At 48.7% G+C, this 16,518-nt stretch overlaps 1 protein-coding gene across 2 annotated transcripts; it reads right to left on the reverse strand.

Moving 5' to 3' along the window:
• Positions 1-4,225: 4,225 nt before the first annotated feature.
• On the reverse strand, positions 4,226-16,114 carry Enc1 (ectodermal-neural cortex 1). 2 transcript variants are annotated; one of them, XM_021180649.3, is made up of 3 exons: positions 15,696-16,114; positions 10,482-12,295; positions 4,226-6,720 (listed from the first exon to the last, which is right to left on the reverse strand). In XM_021180649.3, the coding sequence occupies exon 2, from the start codon at positions 12,280-12,282 to the stop codon at positions 10,513-10,515; it is 1,770 nt and encodes a 589-aa protein (XP_021036308.1). In that variant the 5' UTR covers positions 12,283-12,295; positions 15,696-16,114; the 3' UTR covers positions 4,226-6,720; positions 10,482-10,512. The 2 variants fall into 2 exon arrangements, with proteins under 2 accessions (XP_021036308.1, XP_029324316.1); XM_029468456.2 differs by lacking the exon at positions 15,696-16,114 and adding an exon at positions 14,065-14,223.
• Positions 16,115-16,518: the final 404 nt, after the last annotated feature.

Genomic DNA, 16,518 nt, shown 5'->3' on the forward strand with positions numbered 1-16,518 from the left:
GTATTTAAAGCTTGCCATACATCCTGGGCAGTCTCAGAGGAAGCAGATACTGCCCTTGGCACTTTGCTTGGTCATGTCTACTAAGAGTCTGGGCTCACCTTTGTGGTCGCAATAGTAGCCTGGCTCCCGGGTGGGGGAGGAGCGGGTCTCAGCCAGTCTGCCTCCTAACACTCCCTCACCAGTAGTTGTAAAATAACTTAGGGGTAAAACAAGTGATCTGATAAGCCAGCAAAGGATTGGTAAAAAAGACGTGCTGAAATTCCAACTGCCTCTCCCCAACCGCAGCCACCCATCTTTGCCCAGATAAAGGTTATGGTTGCTAAGGAAACCAGACTAAAGAGCTAGACAGAAACTTTGTCTCCTTTGGTTTCTCAAGACTCACAAAGCAAGCCCGGCTGCAAGCGGAGCTGGACATAGCTATGGTCGATTTATGGTAGATTTATCATTTACTTAGCAAAATTGCTTTTGATTCAGTCACGCTGCAGTGTCCAAGCCTCCCCTCCTCTAAAAGTTAGGTCTTTAACCTAGAGTTTTCCAATGTCTGACAAATGGCAAGAGCTTTGAAACTCATTGTCTCTGATTAAATTCAAGTGTGGGACAGATGGCTAAGTCTGAGTACGTGTCAGACAGGCAAAGCACTTAAGATTTGCAACAGGCAAGACCAGGAATTAGCTGTTACGTCTTTGCATTTATTCATATGTTCATGTGCACCATGAATGTGGCTGGAAACCTTATTTGTGTGTGCACTTTATTCAAAAACACTCCCAAACAAAGCCACTGCTCTCCCTGTGCCAAGCCTCCTCTCAAGTCCCTTAACTCAAAATCCATTTTCCTCAGACGTTCAGGACAACCGCAGCAACTTTCTGAACCCCTTAGCTTGTCCAGAGCCCACGATTTGATCTTTACTTCTTTTCTTGGAACCCAGCTATTGAGATATTTACTTATTTTAATGAACAAACATTTGTCTGTAGAAAAAAAGGAGGGGGGAGGAAGCAGCCTCAAGCAACTGCAGCTCATTCAGAGCTGTCACACACAGCAAGAGAACAGACCACTGCCACTGGCAGAAACTCAAAGGAAGCCAAGTGGGAAGGCTTTATTGTAGGGGAGGAGGGAGGAGAAGGCTGGGGTTGAATGGAGTCTGTCAGCTTTGGGAGACAGCAGGTGGGCCCACTAGATGCCAGCCAGCATCCTGTGGTGGCGATTGGTTGGAACATACATTTAGTTGGGTTTTTTTGTTTGTTTGTTTGGTTTGGTGTTTGTTTGTTTGTTTGTTTGTTTGTTTGTTTTTAAGGGATGAAAACTTTGGAACCTGTCAGTTATTAATCAAGAACTAGCCATCTGAGACTCTGTGTGTGTGTGTGTTTTAGAGAATAACCATGAGTGTAATTCCTCATGAGTGCTCATCCTCATTTTGTAAGATACATCTCTAACTAGCCTGGTGTTTGCCAAATCTGCGAGGCTGATGACCAGCAAGTCCTGGGAATCCTCCTGCCTCCATGTCCCCACACCCCATCTTCTAGGGTCCCCATGGTTGCACAGCAAACACTTTACTAAGCTATCTCTCAGCCCCATTTAAAGCAACTTTTTACGGGGGTATTTGCCTTTCTGGACCGGCTCCTAGACACTCTTCTTCTTCCAAGACTGCTTAGAAGTAGGACAGCTTTCTGGTTGGTTACTGGATTTGAGTCTTAAGGCATTATCAACCTCCTATGGGTCCCATTTTCTCAATCTCTCTTCTGTCTTTCTTCTGTCTCTGTCTCTCTGTCTCTCTTTGTCTCTCTCTCGAGCTCACGAGCTCGCTCGTACACACACACACACACTGTAACCTTATCTTTGGGCATCCATTGTGAGGACTCATTGGAGACGTGGGCAAAGACACTTTGCTCCTGCTTCTTCATCCTCATGCCAGGCAGGCTCAGGAGCTGCTGGCCTCTTCAATCATTTCCCCAAGCTCAGCTTCTGGATAGGACAGATCAAGCCAGCCTTGAGCTCCCACTATTAGTACAGTGACACCTGAACGTTACAGAGAGCCTACTATGTGCCAGGCATGAGCTTAGTGCTTTCCTTAAAATGGTTACATTGTTCAGCTTTGCTGTTTGCACCAGTTGGTGCCTATGTAAGGATGGAGGAGCCACGGCTGAGGGATGCTGGGAAAGGTTTCTGTCTGGTCTACGTCACTGCCAAGCTCATCACTAACAGTGCCCCCAGTTCATCATGGCACCCACACATGTCAACCGAACTGTGGTGTGCAGTGGCTCTGCTTATTCACTGTGAGAGCCAGCCCTACCTAACCCCACCCACCGTAGTGGATAACCTGGGCTCAGCTGTCAGTTCTCTTTTGTTCCCCTTACTGGTGACATCAGTGCAACTGTCTTATAGGGAAGTTCTGTCCCTAACCATTCATCCATCTTGGTAAAAGTTCATGTGACCTAGTTCTTACCAAGAGATTAAAAGTGGTCCATGTGAGCCTATTAGGCAAACTGTTAGCATCCTAAGAAAAAAAGAACACCCCCTCGGGCACTTTTCACCTACTCTGACTCCCCAGCAAGCAGACAGGACTCTGCGTGATGCAGCTGTTATCCTGTGATCATGAGAATTAAGATCCAAGCCCAGGAGAACAATGTTTAGAGAATCGCCTCAGACTCCTGACAGCCCACCTTTGTCATGTGCCAGGCACCACCGGTTTTACCACTGTGGGCAGATTGCTGCCATGAAGACAGAAGTCGTTGAAATTTTTGTGTTTGAGCTCATTGTGGTGTCTGAAGGTGAGAGATTAAGATGAAACACCTTCACATGTTCACATGTCCACATGTCCCAACTGAGGTACGCACGCACACATACCTGTCCAGGGCTGGGGACATGGCTCTAGTGGTGAAGTGTTTGCCACACAAGCCTAGAGGCCCAAGTTCCATCCCCAGAATCCACTTTGAAGGCCAGGTACAGTAAGACATGGTTGTAATCCCAGAACTGGGGAGGCAGCGACAGGAGATACCTGGAACTCACTGCATAGCCAGCCTAGCTTTGTGAGCCAGCCCCAGGCCAGTCAGAGACCATCTGAAAAGCAAAGTGGGTGGCACCAGTGAATAAGCAGCACTGAGGTTGTCCTCTGGCTTCCCAACACATTCGTGCACACACACTCGCACATACACAATCTTAAGAGTTCTGTCCATAACGATCTCCGTTAGTAACTATTTGCCACCGCTCTTCCAAGTTTCACTTAATGAACCTGTGCCAACTTCCTCTCTTCCCTGTCATCTGCTGTCATACTTGTGTGAACCACTGGGTTTCCATGGGTCATACACACTGTGCCTTCGGCATCTGAAGGCTTGGAGATTTGTTCCCAAAAGCCTGGCTCTACCCCAGCCTCACCCAGCATGGAACCAACTGAGCCTTCTGTCAACTCAAGGCCTCTGCTAACACCTTGGTCAAGGTCCAGCAGTTATAACTGCATTGTGCCTGCTCACGAGACTGATTCCTAGAGTCCCTATTAGGTAGCATTTAGTTTCTGGCCAGGAAAGACTGTGCCCAACATTGCTCTGCACATGGGAATCAGGGGCCTGGCCCAAGTGATAAAGGGACATCAATGTGACATGAAGCCACTGTGAAGAGAGCAGGAGGCTTCATCCAGCTACACACAGCTGTCAACTCAGAAGCAGCCAAGTGTGCCTGCAGATCACACCAGAGCATTCTGTCCCCTGACAGAGAATGACTGACGACACTCTTCAAACTTCCCTGTCATTGGATGGAGAGCACGAGGCTCCACCCCTTCCTGACAGCTCTTCAATAAAGTACAACCCACCAAGAGGCAAAGTCTAGATTCTAATATAAGGAATACACCGCACACTTCAGGTTGCAAGTGACACAGAAATGACACACACTGCTTTGCTTATAGAGATTCTACTCTCTAGATGCCAGAACTCAGGGGCAGGGACAAGAGGAGCAGAATTCAAGGTCAGCCTTGTCTATATTTGAGAGTTTATAAGCCAGTTAGGGCTAGAGAGAGGGAGGGGGGAGGAGAAGGGAATGGGGAGAAGGGAGGAAGAGAGAAGAGAAAGAAAGCCAAATAAATTTTTTTATGTACGGAACGCCTTTCATAAAATGGGTGCTAAATGGTTAAATGAAACATTCAGAAAACACGTGAACTAATCTTCACATTGATTAAATGAGAAAACACATTTCCAATGCTTAAAATTTCATTGCTGTCAAATAAAAACTCACAATACAATGAAGAGAAAATCTCTAATAATTTATTGACCTTCAGTTTCACATCGTGAAAAAAAAAATAACAGTTTTACAAAACCTTAAAAATGTAGTAGATGCAAACAAGAACATACAGACACGACCGACCATCTTCTAACTTCTACAGGGTTGGGTATGTGAACCACTTATTCAATAGCCAAGAGAGGGATATTATGCGGCTCTAATCACTCTTATTCAGACAGGTGTCAAGCCTGAGAAAAGAGGCTCCCCCATTATACCAGAAGTGGAAGGCTGCCCTTTGTTATCCGTTTCCAGGGCAACCGGCTCACAAAATAAGAAGAACCTCCCCTGTCTTATGCCAGGGTTTTTGTGTGTACTGTGCTGTGAATTGTATTTGCTTCAAAGTGTGGGACATTTCACAGGGTGAGAATGGTCAAGTAGCAAGCCCAAATGCCTAGATCAATTGAATGAGCGGGAGTCTAGAAAGTTCCCCTGCCGGCTGGGGGCCCACCCTTGCAGGGCAGCTCCCTCTGGCTCACACAGTAATTAATAGAGGATTCAAGGCCAGACCACAACTTTGAAACAGCTGCAGAGAATTCTCCTGCTCTCAGCAGCAGTGAAGATCTTGAGACAGATTTGCATTGTAAACTATGGAGCGGGGACAGCTATAAGACAACTGATCATGCCACCAGGGTACAATCAGACACTTACACTGCTTAGAATACATCTAAGGACCAGAAACTGACTGCTCAAATGTTCCAACGGCTCATTTGTTTTTTGTTTTTTTGGTCCAACTACAGTCCACTTACTCACGGCACAGACAGACGTGTATAATTAGCCTAAAGTACTAAGGTGGAGAGAAATGTTAAGGAATTATCCGTCATTAGACAAGGTAAACACACTCACAATGTAAAGGTGGTTATCTGCCTTAAGTTCTATTTTTTAATACAGCACTGTGAGAAATATGGATCAAAGCAGGCAGAGTTGCAAGCTCTGGTCTTCCCCAAATCCCTGGGGAAGTGCCCACTGTACTAATACCTACCACTGCACGGTTAGGAAACAAGCACTTAAGAGGAGCAAAGAATGTATTCACAAATGATCCCAATAGGACCGGAGGACCTCCACAGGCCACCTTGTAACACTGACCCCAAAGATGTCACTTTCGTGTACCAAAGAGCTCTTTCAACATGTATCCAAGGGTGAACAATAACGTTTACATTGTATCAAAATGGATGTTTTCCTCGGAGTATGAGCCTTTCTAAATCAAGGTCCAAGAGCCACATGGTCAGTGAGTTTGTTTACACTCCGCACATTTTAGTTCCCCCCCCCCCCCACTGGTGTGGTTACTCGCCCAGGGTAAATAAATAGATAAATAAATAAGCTTTGGACAATGTCTTCACCTGTGCCCTATATACAGAAATATTCTGGAACCTCTCCAAGGTTTCAGGACATTACACAAACGGGGGGAAATACTATAAAGTAATTTGGTCCTTTCCAAGAGTCAGCAGCCGAGACCAAAGTTAGGTAAATCAGACGGGCAGACCAATACCCTGCTCTTGTGTGTCCTGCCATCAGTGTGACCAGGGTACCTCAATAAAGAGTGGTCTAGGAAAGGTTTCTCTGCCTCTGGGATGTAATTGAAGTTTCTGTCTTGGAATCTGTCTCTGTCCCGACACTTCAAAAAATGCACCCCTCCCCCACCCCACCCTCTACTTATCCTCCCAAATTACAGCCCCAAAGTCTTCTTTTTGTGTGCGGCAAAGCACACCAACAACTACAAAATGTGCAAAACATACGACCATCCACACAGGCCCATACACATGGAGACAACGTAAGCACTGTTTCAGCATGCAGGCCGCAAACAATAAATAGCTAAATCTAGAACACATTTCTTAACAGCCAAGAGAAGGTTTAAAGTCACTTATAAATAGCAAAGAGCATCTACCGAACAGCTACCAACAATGTCCCCATTGTCTTGAGACGTTCCTGGGGGGGACCACAACCCTTCGAGATGAGTGGAGAGTCCTGGGGTTCCCATTCTCCAGTCAGCCGGGCCAGCTTCCCTCCTGACCCTTGCTTGGCTTTGCATCTCCAACGGCAGCTGGCATGGAGGCATCAAGCTCAGTCTTCAGAGGAAGCTGACAACCATTGCAAATCTTGCACATAAATGGTGGGGCCATGGAAATCAAAAGCTGAATGAGGTACAGCAAGGGAAAAGCCCAGCTTTTCTCTCCCTTTGAGGGGCTGATTAACGCTGACATTAATCCACAATTACCAGACAAGGACTAGATCACAAGTTCAGTCATTCATATTTAAACCATGTGCTTGCTACTTATATTGAAAAAAATCCCGCCCCTCCCCCCACCCCTTCCTTCATGTCCACTTGAGAGTGTTCGCAAGGTGCAGCCGATGGTATTCGAGGAGTCTCAGTAGCAACTGCTCCTGTTTTTCTTTCTCTTCATTAAACTTGCCTTCTCCAAAGCAGAAATGACATCTCATCTCACCGTGCATCAGAATGAGCTAAAACAGGAGAGAAAGAAAGAGGAAAAAAAAAAGTATGAGAGATTTGTGATACATCGTGTTTTAAGACATTCGCTAATAAGCAGGCTATTTAGAAAAATTCAGACTCAGGGCAGAGCTGAGCAGACCACTTCTGAAGGTCTGAATGCAATAGAACTGTGTTCAGGCTGAGTTCAACCAGAACTGTGCACACACAGCAGGCTGATACCATGATGATGGTCAGCCCATAAAACAATGGTGTCCAATGCCTGCCCTCTCTCATGCATGAGTATGTTCAAACTCAAGCCTACACAGGTTGATGCTATGATGAGCTGCCATCTTCTGTTTCCAATGTTTGGAAAGAGCTATTGTGACATAATCACTGTGTGTGTGTGTGTATGTGTGGGGGGTGTCAAGAAAAGGAGACACCGCGCACCCCCCCCAACCCACTGATCATAAAGAATCCAAGTGAGGCTTTTCAGAGACAGAAGGCAGCCATAGTTTTAAAATGCATCTCCCCCACTCGCTGCCGCAGTATCCCCAAGCAGGGACAAAGGGAGTTTTTGCAGGACCACTCACTAACTGATCAAATTCTTCTCTTCGCCTTGTGTGCGTTCAGAAGTGTGAGTCAGTTCCTAATTGTTTGTCTTGGCTGTTGCCTAACAGTGATTCAAGCCTACAAGACATTCCTTAGCCTTTGGTGTCATCCCTTAGCCCCACCTCCTTGTAACCTGTATATCCACATTAGGCCAAAAGAATGTGTCTTGTAACACATAACCTCTCAAGACACAGCACACTCAGAAAGGAAGAGGGGGTAGTTTCTAAAAGAAGACGCAAGGCAAAGAGAAGTCCACATCCTGTCAGGCGGAGGCCATAAGACACCACAAAATTACTAGAAAATCGGAGTAGTTTCTCTTCTAACCCACTGACTGACTGAGCAGCAGGGGTCAGTGCAGATCTCCGTGGTGGGTGAGGTCTCTGTCCTGGGAAGGTGTCTGCTATCCCTGGATGCATTCAGAAATCAGAGGACTGGGGTGGAGGGCAGGGCTGACACCCAAGGGCATGTCTGAATGTCATTCCACAGGGCTCTAAGTGTTTTTAACAGCATCTTGCGTATAGTAAACTTTTAACCATTGTTCTCCCTGTCGGAAACCCAAAGACTGGCTTTGATCAGGGGCTCATGTCACCCTTTAAAAGCAGCAAGCCGGCCCTATCAAGATCAATTTTTATGTGCTTGCCTTTTCTGTCGGGGATACCAAGGGTGAGGAATGCTGTTTTACATGTAACACAGCATTTCAGTTTGCTGTTTCCCAGGGACCGGAAGCAAGTGATTAGGTTCAAATACCTTAACGCAGTCACTCTGGGCTGGAAAAAGGAACCAAAACTAAAGACTAGAAATCACAAACAGCTGATAATCAAAGGAACGGAATGTCCCCGGGACACACAGAGTGAGCTCCAGCCAGATCAGAGCAAGGTCTCACTGCAGGAGAAGTCAGTAATACACAGTTGGCTCTGGGCTAGATGGGGCTAGGTGTTCCCACCACCCACCAGTCTGAACTGGGACAGTTTTCTGGACGTTGTGGTTAAAATCACTCAACAAGAGCTGTCTTAAGTCCAGGGAGACCTGAAAGGAGGTCAAGAGAACACTGGCAACCTCTCACTTGGTCCTTGCCTCCCAATCTCCCAGTGGCCATTTCTGACCTACCACCACAGTCCCTGGCAAGTTTTCCAGCTGCACTACACACAGTTGGTTCTGAACTAACTCTTAATTTTGAGTCTGTTAATTAGCGCTTCTCACCTAAGATGTTTTTTAGACCTGCTTGAGAGTTGAGTCATGCACCCGTATCTCAAATGAAATAACCACTTGCAGAACACTTGTTTATTCTGGATTACTGCGATGCCAGCTAGGCTGCACAAACCAGTTTGGTGTGGGGTGCTTGCTGTCAGTAGACTGCTCCTCGGAGGAGGTTTCTGACTGTTGCTGCTCCTCTGGAGGAATCCCATGCCCAGGGACCACGGCCCTGCTGGCTGGGGCAGCTTGGGGGAGACAGCCAAGGGGTTGAAAACAACCATGACACAACGTGAAAGGGAGACCAGTCTTGGTGCGTTTAAGTGAGCTACTTAACATGGAAAAAGAAAGGTTTAAAAGATGAAACCCCTCTGGTTAGCTTACAACCGCTCTGGGGGTATCCCCATTTTTCCTTCCAAAGGCCCCTTTAGAGGTGTCCCACCCTAAGGAAAGCAGAGCCAAAGTTCTCTCTGGTTCCTCCACAGTGACATTATTTTCTTCTCTTCCGGTTAGCAGTGAGTTGGGAGTCAGCGCGCCCCTGGGCCTCTGTTAAGCCAGTTTGGGTTTTGTTGTTGTTTTGTCAACTTGACAAAAGCTAGAGTCATTTGAGGGGAGGGACCCTCAGTCAATATTACCTGTATACATGCCTTTGGACATGATGGATATGGGAGGACCCAGGCCACTGTAGGCAGTGCTAGCTCTGGGCAGGTGGTCTTGGGATATACAGGAAAGCAGTCTGAGCTAGCTAAGGGAGCAAGCCTTCAGGCTCCTGCCTTGAGTTCTTGCCTTGACCTTCCTCACCAATGGGCTGTGACCTGATAACAGGTCAGAGAAATGAGTCCATCCCTCCCCTTTACTGCTGGTGGTCATGGTGTTTACCATAGCAATAGGATTCTAAACAGACACACAAGCTGGGGCAATTCCTGGGCCAGGCCTGAGGATATTCCACAGGAGCGAAGCAGCCACACGTGACACCTAACTGTGCAGGCTGATGATTAATTATTGGATTCAAGAGAACAATACATTCTTATGTATGACATAGCATACAATTTGTGTTCGTCCCAACAGCAGAGTCAGGCTGACTGATTAACTAACTCTCTCCAAAGGATGAAGTTAGAGCTGACTATGTCTACACAAGACATCACTTTTCAGGAGCACAACCTAGATTTTCCTCCAAAATTAACACATGCTCTGAAGGGATGGGGTGTATTTTGAGGGGAGGCATTTTAAATAAGTGACTATACAACTCTGGAGTCAATAAACTAGGAGCCGCGAGCAGGGTTTTTTTGTAAGTCTATTATAAAGTACAGAAAGACCTGGAGAAGTGAAGTTGGAACAGCAACAGAGCATCCCTGGGATGGTCCCGGATGAAGGCGATCAGGCGGCAGCTCAACTGCATACTCAAGTGCTTATGCTCTGGGGTCATTCCTCACTGACCTGACCACTTACTGAGGTCTAGGACTTTGGGCAATGTACAGGTCAGGCTCCATAGCTTATCATGGTTGTGCATCTGCATAGGGAGATTAGTGATGCCATCCCAGGGGTTGTTCTGAGCATCCAAGGATGCTTGAGTGAAGCATGTGGTCCTGCCCTAGGAACACAGTGAGCACGTTACAACCACTGGCTGGAATCACAATGGAAGTCTGGGGTTCCCACTCTGGCTGGATACTTGTATCACTGGAAAACTTTCTTTAAAGTATTATAGCAATGGGTTCCACCCCAAACCCCCAAAAATAATGTCTCTAGAGTGGGCAGCTTCTGAAAATCTCTTTGGGAGACTCTGAGGTTCAGTGACAGCTGAGAACCACTGGTTTCTGTTAAAAGGGGTGCCAGTGGTGGTCAACCCAAGCAGTTATGTTGTAGGAATGCAAAGCCTTTCAAGTTTGTACATGTGTGACTTCAGATAAGACAACAAGCAGTCCATCTCAGTCCACATCCACTCAAGCTACCAGGCTGAAATTTCCAGCTTGCACCTCCAGCTACGGGTTCTTACCTCATGCGTGCTTTCTTTAGGATGCTCTACATTAGGAAGGCAGGTGTTTCCAGGTGCTGACGAATGCAGTAGGGATCAGAGAGTAGGGAACTGTGGTTATGCTGTTCCACACATCTAAAGTTGGGTCGTAACAGTCCAAAGTCTTGCAGCGCTGAATGCCGAAGTACCCTCCAACCACGTAAAGCTTGTTCCCGGAGGCCACGGCGTGGCAGCTCATGCGCTTGGCTGTCACATCTCCTACCTTGGTCCACTGGTAAGTCTCACTATTGAATTTGTAAGCGGAGCAGGCAGAGAACTCTGTATCCCCACCCATGATAAAAATCTGGTTCCCCAGCACAGCTGCGGCTGTGTAACGCCAGGGCTGGGGACAGGTGGCCGGCACTGACCATCTGTTCTCGCATTGATCGTAACACTGAACCTTGGGCAGCTTGTCGTGGCTCACGCTGGTACCCCCGAAAGCAAACAGCTTAAGTTTGGCACTCACTACAGCAGCATTGCTGACGCCTTCTCGGAGTGGGGCTACCATGGTCCATTTGTTGGTTGTGGGGTCATACTGTTCTACTTGCTTTAGGGAGACCGAGGGGGAGGCTGGGAGGCAGCCAGTTGCAGCTGTGTGCCCACCGACCACATATAGGCAGTGCTTCAGTTCAGCTGATCCATGGCCAAACCTGGCCACCAGCATGGGGGCAGCCTTGGACCACTCCTCATGCAGGGTATCGTAAACCCAGACATCTTTTGAGACTCCATTCTCTGATCCCCGCCCCCCAGTAATATATACTTTGCAGCCAATTGCACATGCGCTGAACTCTTTCCTAGGGCTGGGAATGTCAGCCTTGGGAATGATTTCTTTAGCCTTCTGGTCTACCAAGTACAGTTTGTCACACATGAAAGTCTGCCCTCCCAGGAGGAAGAGGGCATGGCCAGTTTTCCGAGGACGAGCACAGAGACTGGTGACCACACCGTCATTCTGTAAGATTTTTAGTTTGCACCTGATGGCCTCTTCCACGATCTCCTTACTCTTTCTCTGCTTGGTGATGAGTTCTTCCATTGCCACGTTCTCCATGAGATAGATGGCAGGAAGGAGGGCCAGCCTCACTGTCTGCAACAGTTCTGGGAGGTAACAGTAGCGCTTCTTCAGGTCATAGCTTATCCAGTTCATCGCAGACTCATACACCAGCCTTTCGTCTTCCGTCTCCAGTTCTTCACTGGACAGCAGCTGCACGACCATGTCCTGGGGCAACTGGAGGAAATCTTCGTTCTTCCGAATGGTTTGGAAGTTGCTGAGACACATTCTCCAGGAGAGTTCGTACAGCTTGGTGCACTGGTGGGCATCAGACAACAGCAGCATACCCAGGCAGTTGGTGGGATGCAGGTTCTTCTCCAGAAATTCTGCACACGCATCTCTGATGTCCTGAAACTCCAGCATGTCACCAGCCTCCAGGAGCGACTCAGCATTTTCTTCATTGATAATGACCCGGGAGGAGTATGCGTAGTCTAGAAGCAACTCTAAGACTTCTGGGTGGATGGAATTGTCGAAGTTCACCTCACTGTCCTGGCTCTCTTTCAGGCCACCACTGAACATGGCTTCAAAGTAGCGGCTGCATGCAGCCAGCACTGCACGGTGGCAAGGGAAGGTCCTGTTTCCCGCATGGAGAAGGACATCTGTGAAGAGCCGCTGCTGACGCAGAAGGTTCAGGTGAGTGAGAACGCTGTCCGCGTAGGAGGACTTATGAAACAGGTAGATGTTGATGGAGCCACTGCTGGCCCTGGACTTGCGGTTCTCATGCACACTGACTGACATTTTGTTTCAACTCCTAAAAGAAAAGAAAACAAACCCATTGAAGCCGGTGTTCTTGATGTTCCCAGCTGTAGCACAAAAGCAACAATCACTTAGACAAAGAAAACAGAGCCTTGTTGTTGTCAGTCCACTGCCTCCAGTTCCGAGGGGGGGGTGGGTATGGCCACTCCAGAACAAAGTCGGAGAGAACTATTAGGAAGGAGAGACACACCTTGTAATGCTGCTGAGCTATCGGAACCATTCATGGTTGGGGGGCTAGGTAGGGGAAGAGGATAGAGGCGGTTTAAAAGCAGGTTTATTTAGAAGACCTGACTGACAACTTCCAACTTTCCGAATACCAGAAGTTCTTGAGACTTTGTAAGTCAGCAAAAGCTGAGGGAGGCCAGCCTCAGTCTCTCAGTTCCCAGGGCTAGGCCAGCTGATTCACTACAGGCCACTTAAAATGCCAAGCTTCCCGCTCTCATAATGCCAGGAACGTCAGGAGGCTACCGGCTTAGCTTTAAAGCCCTATGCAACATAAAGCCACGTGTAAAACCAACACCTACCAATTAGAAATTCTATTAAGAATTCCTTTGGTCAGCCCCAAACTCACGCATACACGCAACTACCCAACTCCTGAAGTGGCCAAGCTTTTACTCCAAGGTAAAAGAGACCGTTTCTACCTAGACAGCTCTACTGCTCCAGAGCTCTAAATGCACAGAATGTAAACATTTGTGCACATTGATCCTCAGGCTGCAGGGAAAGCACGGGGTAGATGCTGGCCACAATTACCTCCCATCTTTCTGAACCTGGACAGCTTCCAAAATGAGACTTTGGCACATAAAAGGAAGAATATTTTGAGCAGGCAGCTTCGTGCTGTTTTTTTTTTCCCTGTTCTTCCTGCTCTATACCAATTCTTGGAAAACCATCACAAGAACAAAGGATGCTTCCACCCACCTCTTTGATTAAACACTCCATCACCGGGACTGTTATGTACCTGCTGCAGATGCAGCACCTGCATACTGGGAGTTCAAACTGCAAACACTGCTTTATGTAAATGTAAAAGCACACAGGGGTGTGTGTGTGTGTGTGATTCATGTTCCTATGTGTGAATTTTAACTGCCATTGTTCATGGAGGGCTACTGTAGAATTTATTGGCTAGCTTATTGCTTTTCTAAGTACCAAAATTAGCACCAGTGGAATCTAATGCTATCTTTTTGGGGCATCTGTTGTAAGAAAACTAGGGGCCAATAATATGGACAATGTCCACTATCCATCTTTAAAAAATGGAATTAACTCCCCCTTCTGACAACACTCTTCTTAGGCTCTGAAGGAGGATAAAGCCTTAAGAACCTGCCAGAAGAGGTTGTTTATGGCGGTAGGATAGGCTCTGTAGTTAGCTACTGTATCTTTTCTGATGCAAACAGCCTGAACTTACAGCACAGCTGGGTCCCACTGCTTTTCCTTCAGTCATTCAGATTTTTTATTTATATGCCAGAAATTATTAATAAATACGGCTTGCCAGATTCATGAGCTAAAACTGCCCCCCCCCCGCCCCCAGCTGTGAGGTTTGGCACAGAAAAAAGTAACAAAGGTAGGTGTCTGATGAGACACTCAGTATCTTTAGGTGAGGTAACTTGTTTTCCTCTAGTTTTGGAATGTTACTTTTCATGCTGGGTAAACAAGACCAAAGAGAACCAAGTAAGCATCAAACTTACAAAGCTTCAGTGTTGTGAAGCCTGCAACACAGCACCCAGGAATTCCCAATGGGTAGCAAGATGAAGAGGACCCAAGCATCTCCCCTACCTCAAGCAAAGGCTCTCTCTTCTAGTCCAGCTTAACCCAATGTGGAAAGTTCTGCAGAATGACCGGGTGGAGGCATCCTCTGTGAAGATACTAAGCTTAGGAAGTGTTCAGGCTCCCAGGCACTTGCAATCTGCTTGCTTTATCCCCGTAGATGCCATTTAAATGAATGCATTCAGTCTGAGTTATTTTGAGGAAGACTTTAAGCCTAAACCTCTAAATGATTGTCTCTAGTCTAAGGAAGCTGCCTCCTCTCGGGCTGAGAGCCAAGAAAGGAACACAAGAATCTAAGTGCTAGCAGGCTGAGCTGGAATCCCACAGGGCTGGGGAGTCAAGGTGGTATAAAACAACGTTCACAACCAGGTGTATACTTAAAAAAACAGTTTGTCTAGAAGGCCTACAGGATGTGCACCTCTCTGCATCCTGTGTTTATGCTGCTGTGTTTTCTAAGTCTCCCCCAGAAAACCAGGAGGCAGAGTCTACCCTGTCACCTTGGATCCCATCCCACTGGGAGGGAATGTCACTGTCACAATCTCTCATCTTGCAACCACTGTATGATTAAAACAAAAAGGTGCGCCTGAAGACCCTAGGGAGACAACTTGCTCTCTGATTTAGAATCATGCAAACATCAAAATATCCAGACATAATTTATACATACGGTTACTAAAACACACCTTCAACATAAAATGAATCATTCTTTCCAACATTTTTTAAAGACCCCAGAGACATAAATCTGCATGCTAAGGAAATGACCCCCAAAATGCACACATATACTTAACTTGGGTCTACAAAGAAGGCAGAGAAAAAGACTGCTATTACTGTGAACATCAAAAGGGCACCTAGTTCAGTGACTTCGGTTCACTTCCTGCTGCTTCTAGGCAGGACGTCTGCCTCCAACACTGGGAGCACCTCCGTCTCTCTCCTGGTTTTTTAAGCCTGATCTCGATCCCACGAGTAAAGAAGCCAGGCAGAGGTTCCCAAGCACTCACATTACTGACAACAACGGAACCACACGATAAAGATGTTTACCAAAATAGCTCTTCGCCACGCCGTCCCCTCCAACACTTGCAACGGCTACTCAACACGCTGGACATGCCAGTGAGGACGACACCAAACTACAAGTCCAAGTCCACGCTTTCATCTCCACCCCGCCCACCAATTCCTACCTAGCCTTTGAAATTAATAATGTCATTCTAAAAGGCAAAAGCTTGCAGAAGAAACTCGTTTTTCAGGAACCAGTTTTCATTCATTTGGCTGCAGTCAAGTGGCCGCAGGAGGAGGTCTGCGCATGGCCTCCACCGCCCCCCAAAGCCGGCTAACGAGGCACCCTGGGGAACCGATCCCACGCGCAGGGCTTCCTGGAGACTGCTAGGAGCCGGGATGATATCCCCCAACCTGGCTCCTCGCACCCACCGAGACTTGCCCGGGCGTTACACCGCAGAGGGGAGGCAAGTCGCTCTCCCAGCTCCGTCCCCACTCCAGCGACTGTTCTGCCTCGAGAGCACCTCCTGGGCTTAAGCCACAGCCAGGGTGGCCGGCGCCGGCTCGGTGCTCCCAAGCACACCCCGCGGTCGACTCCCACCGCCCGAAACCCGGGCGCCCGCAACAGGTTTGGGGTTGCAGGGCAAACTTACAGTAGTGGCGGCTGGCCTCTGCACACAACCGGCTGCGGTTCTTGCCTCGGTCACCCGCAGGGAGCCGACGAAGGGCGTCTCTGTTTCAGGAAGCGGTGGCGATCGCCGGGGAGAAAAGAGCGCCGGGAAGGGAGGCGATAGCGTCCGGGGTAGTGGCTCCCGGGCCGGTTTCGGCAGGCAGCTGACCTCGGTCTCCGGATCTGCTGCTACGGACCTGGCGCCCCGGCCGGGCGCGCGCCTAGCCAGGGGAGAGTGAGCCTGCGGCGGCCGCGCCGCGGAGGAAGGCGGGCTGCACGCAGGGGGAGGGAACGGGGCTGCGGCGTGAGCGCTGGCGGCCGCCTGGCGTCGGCTCTGGGTCTCTGCAGCGCCTCCGTCGCGCCGCTGGCTCTGAGGCTGCGGGAGCTGACTGCGCCTGGCCACCGTGCGCCGGGCTATAAGTTGCGCCCGGGAGGGGGCGCGTATGCAAAGAGGCTCGCTAGGGGGAGGAGGGAGGAAGCGCGTCCACGACGCCGGCAGGAGCGGGAGGAGCTGGGGGGGAGGGGGCTGACGGGGGGGGGGGGGGGTTAGCGGGAGAGGAACCAGGGGAGTGGGGCGGGGAGCGAACGGAGACAAAGCGGACGCCCTCGCTCAGCAGCTGCAGCTCTCGGGGACCGGGAAGAAAATAAGTTTTAGGGGCTCTGAGGGTCTTCGCCTCCTCGGGTCAACCGCATTCAAGGCTAGGTCGGGGAGTGGGGCGCCCACCGCAGGGGAAAGCAGCCCTGGGCGCTTTCCTGCGCTCAAGGATGCGGGGATCCTAAGAATGCTCAGTGGAGTAGCCAAGGCC

This window comes from Mus caroli, unplaced genomic scaffold (genome assembly GCF_978045245.1).
Source record: "Mus caroli unplaced genomic scaffold, Mus_caroli_1 scaffold_15, whole genome shotgun sequence".
Lineage (NCBI taxonomy): Eukaryota > Metazoa > Chordata > Mammalia > Rodentia > Muridae > Mus > Mus caroli.

Bases quoted from the DNA above. Each gene is read 5' to 3' on its own strand.
- Enc1 (XM_021180649.3), bottom strand. From the start codon at position 12,282: ATGTCAGTCAGTGTGCATGAGAACCGCAAGTCCAGGGCCAGCAGTGGC.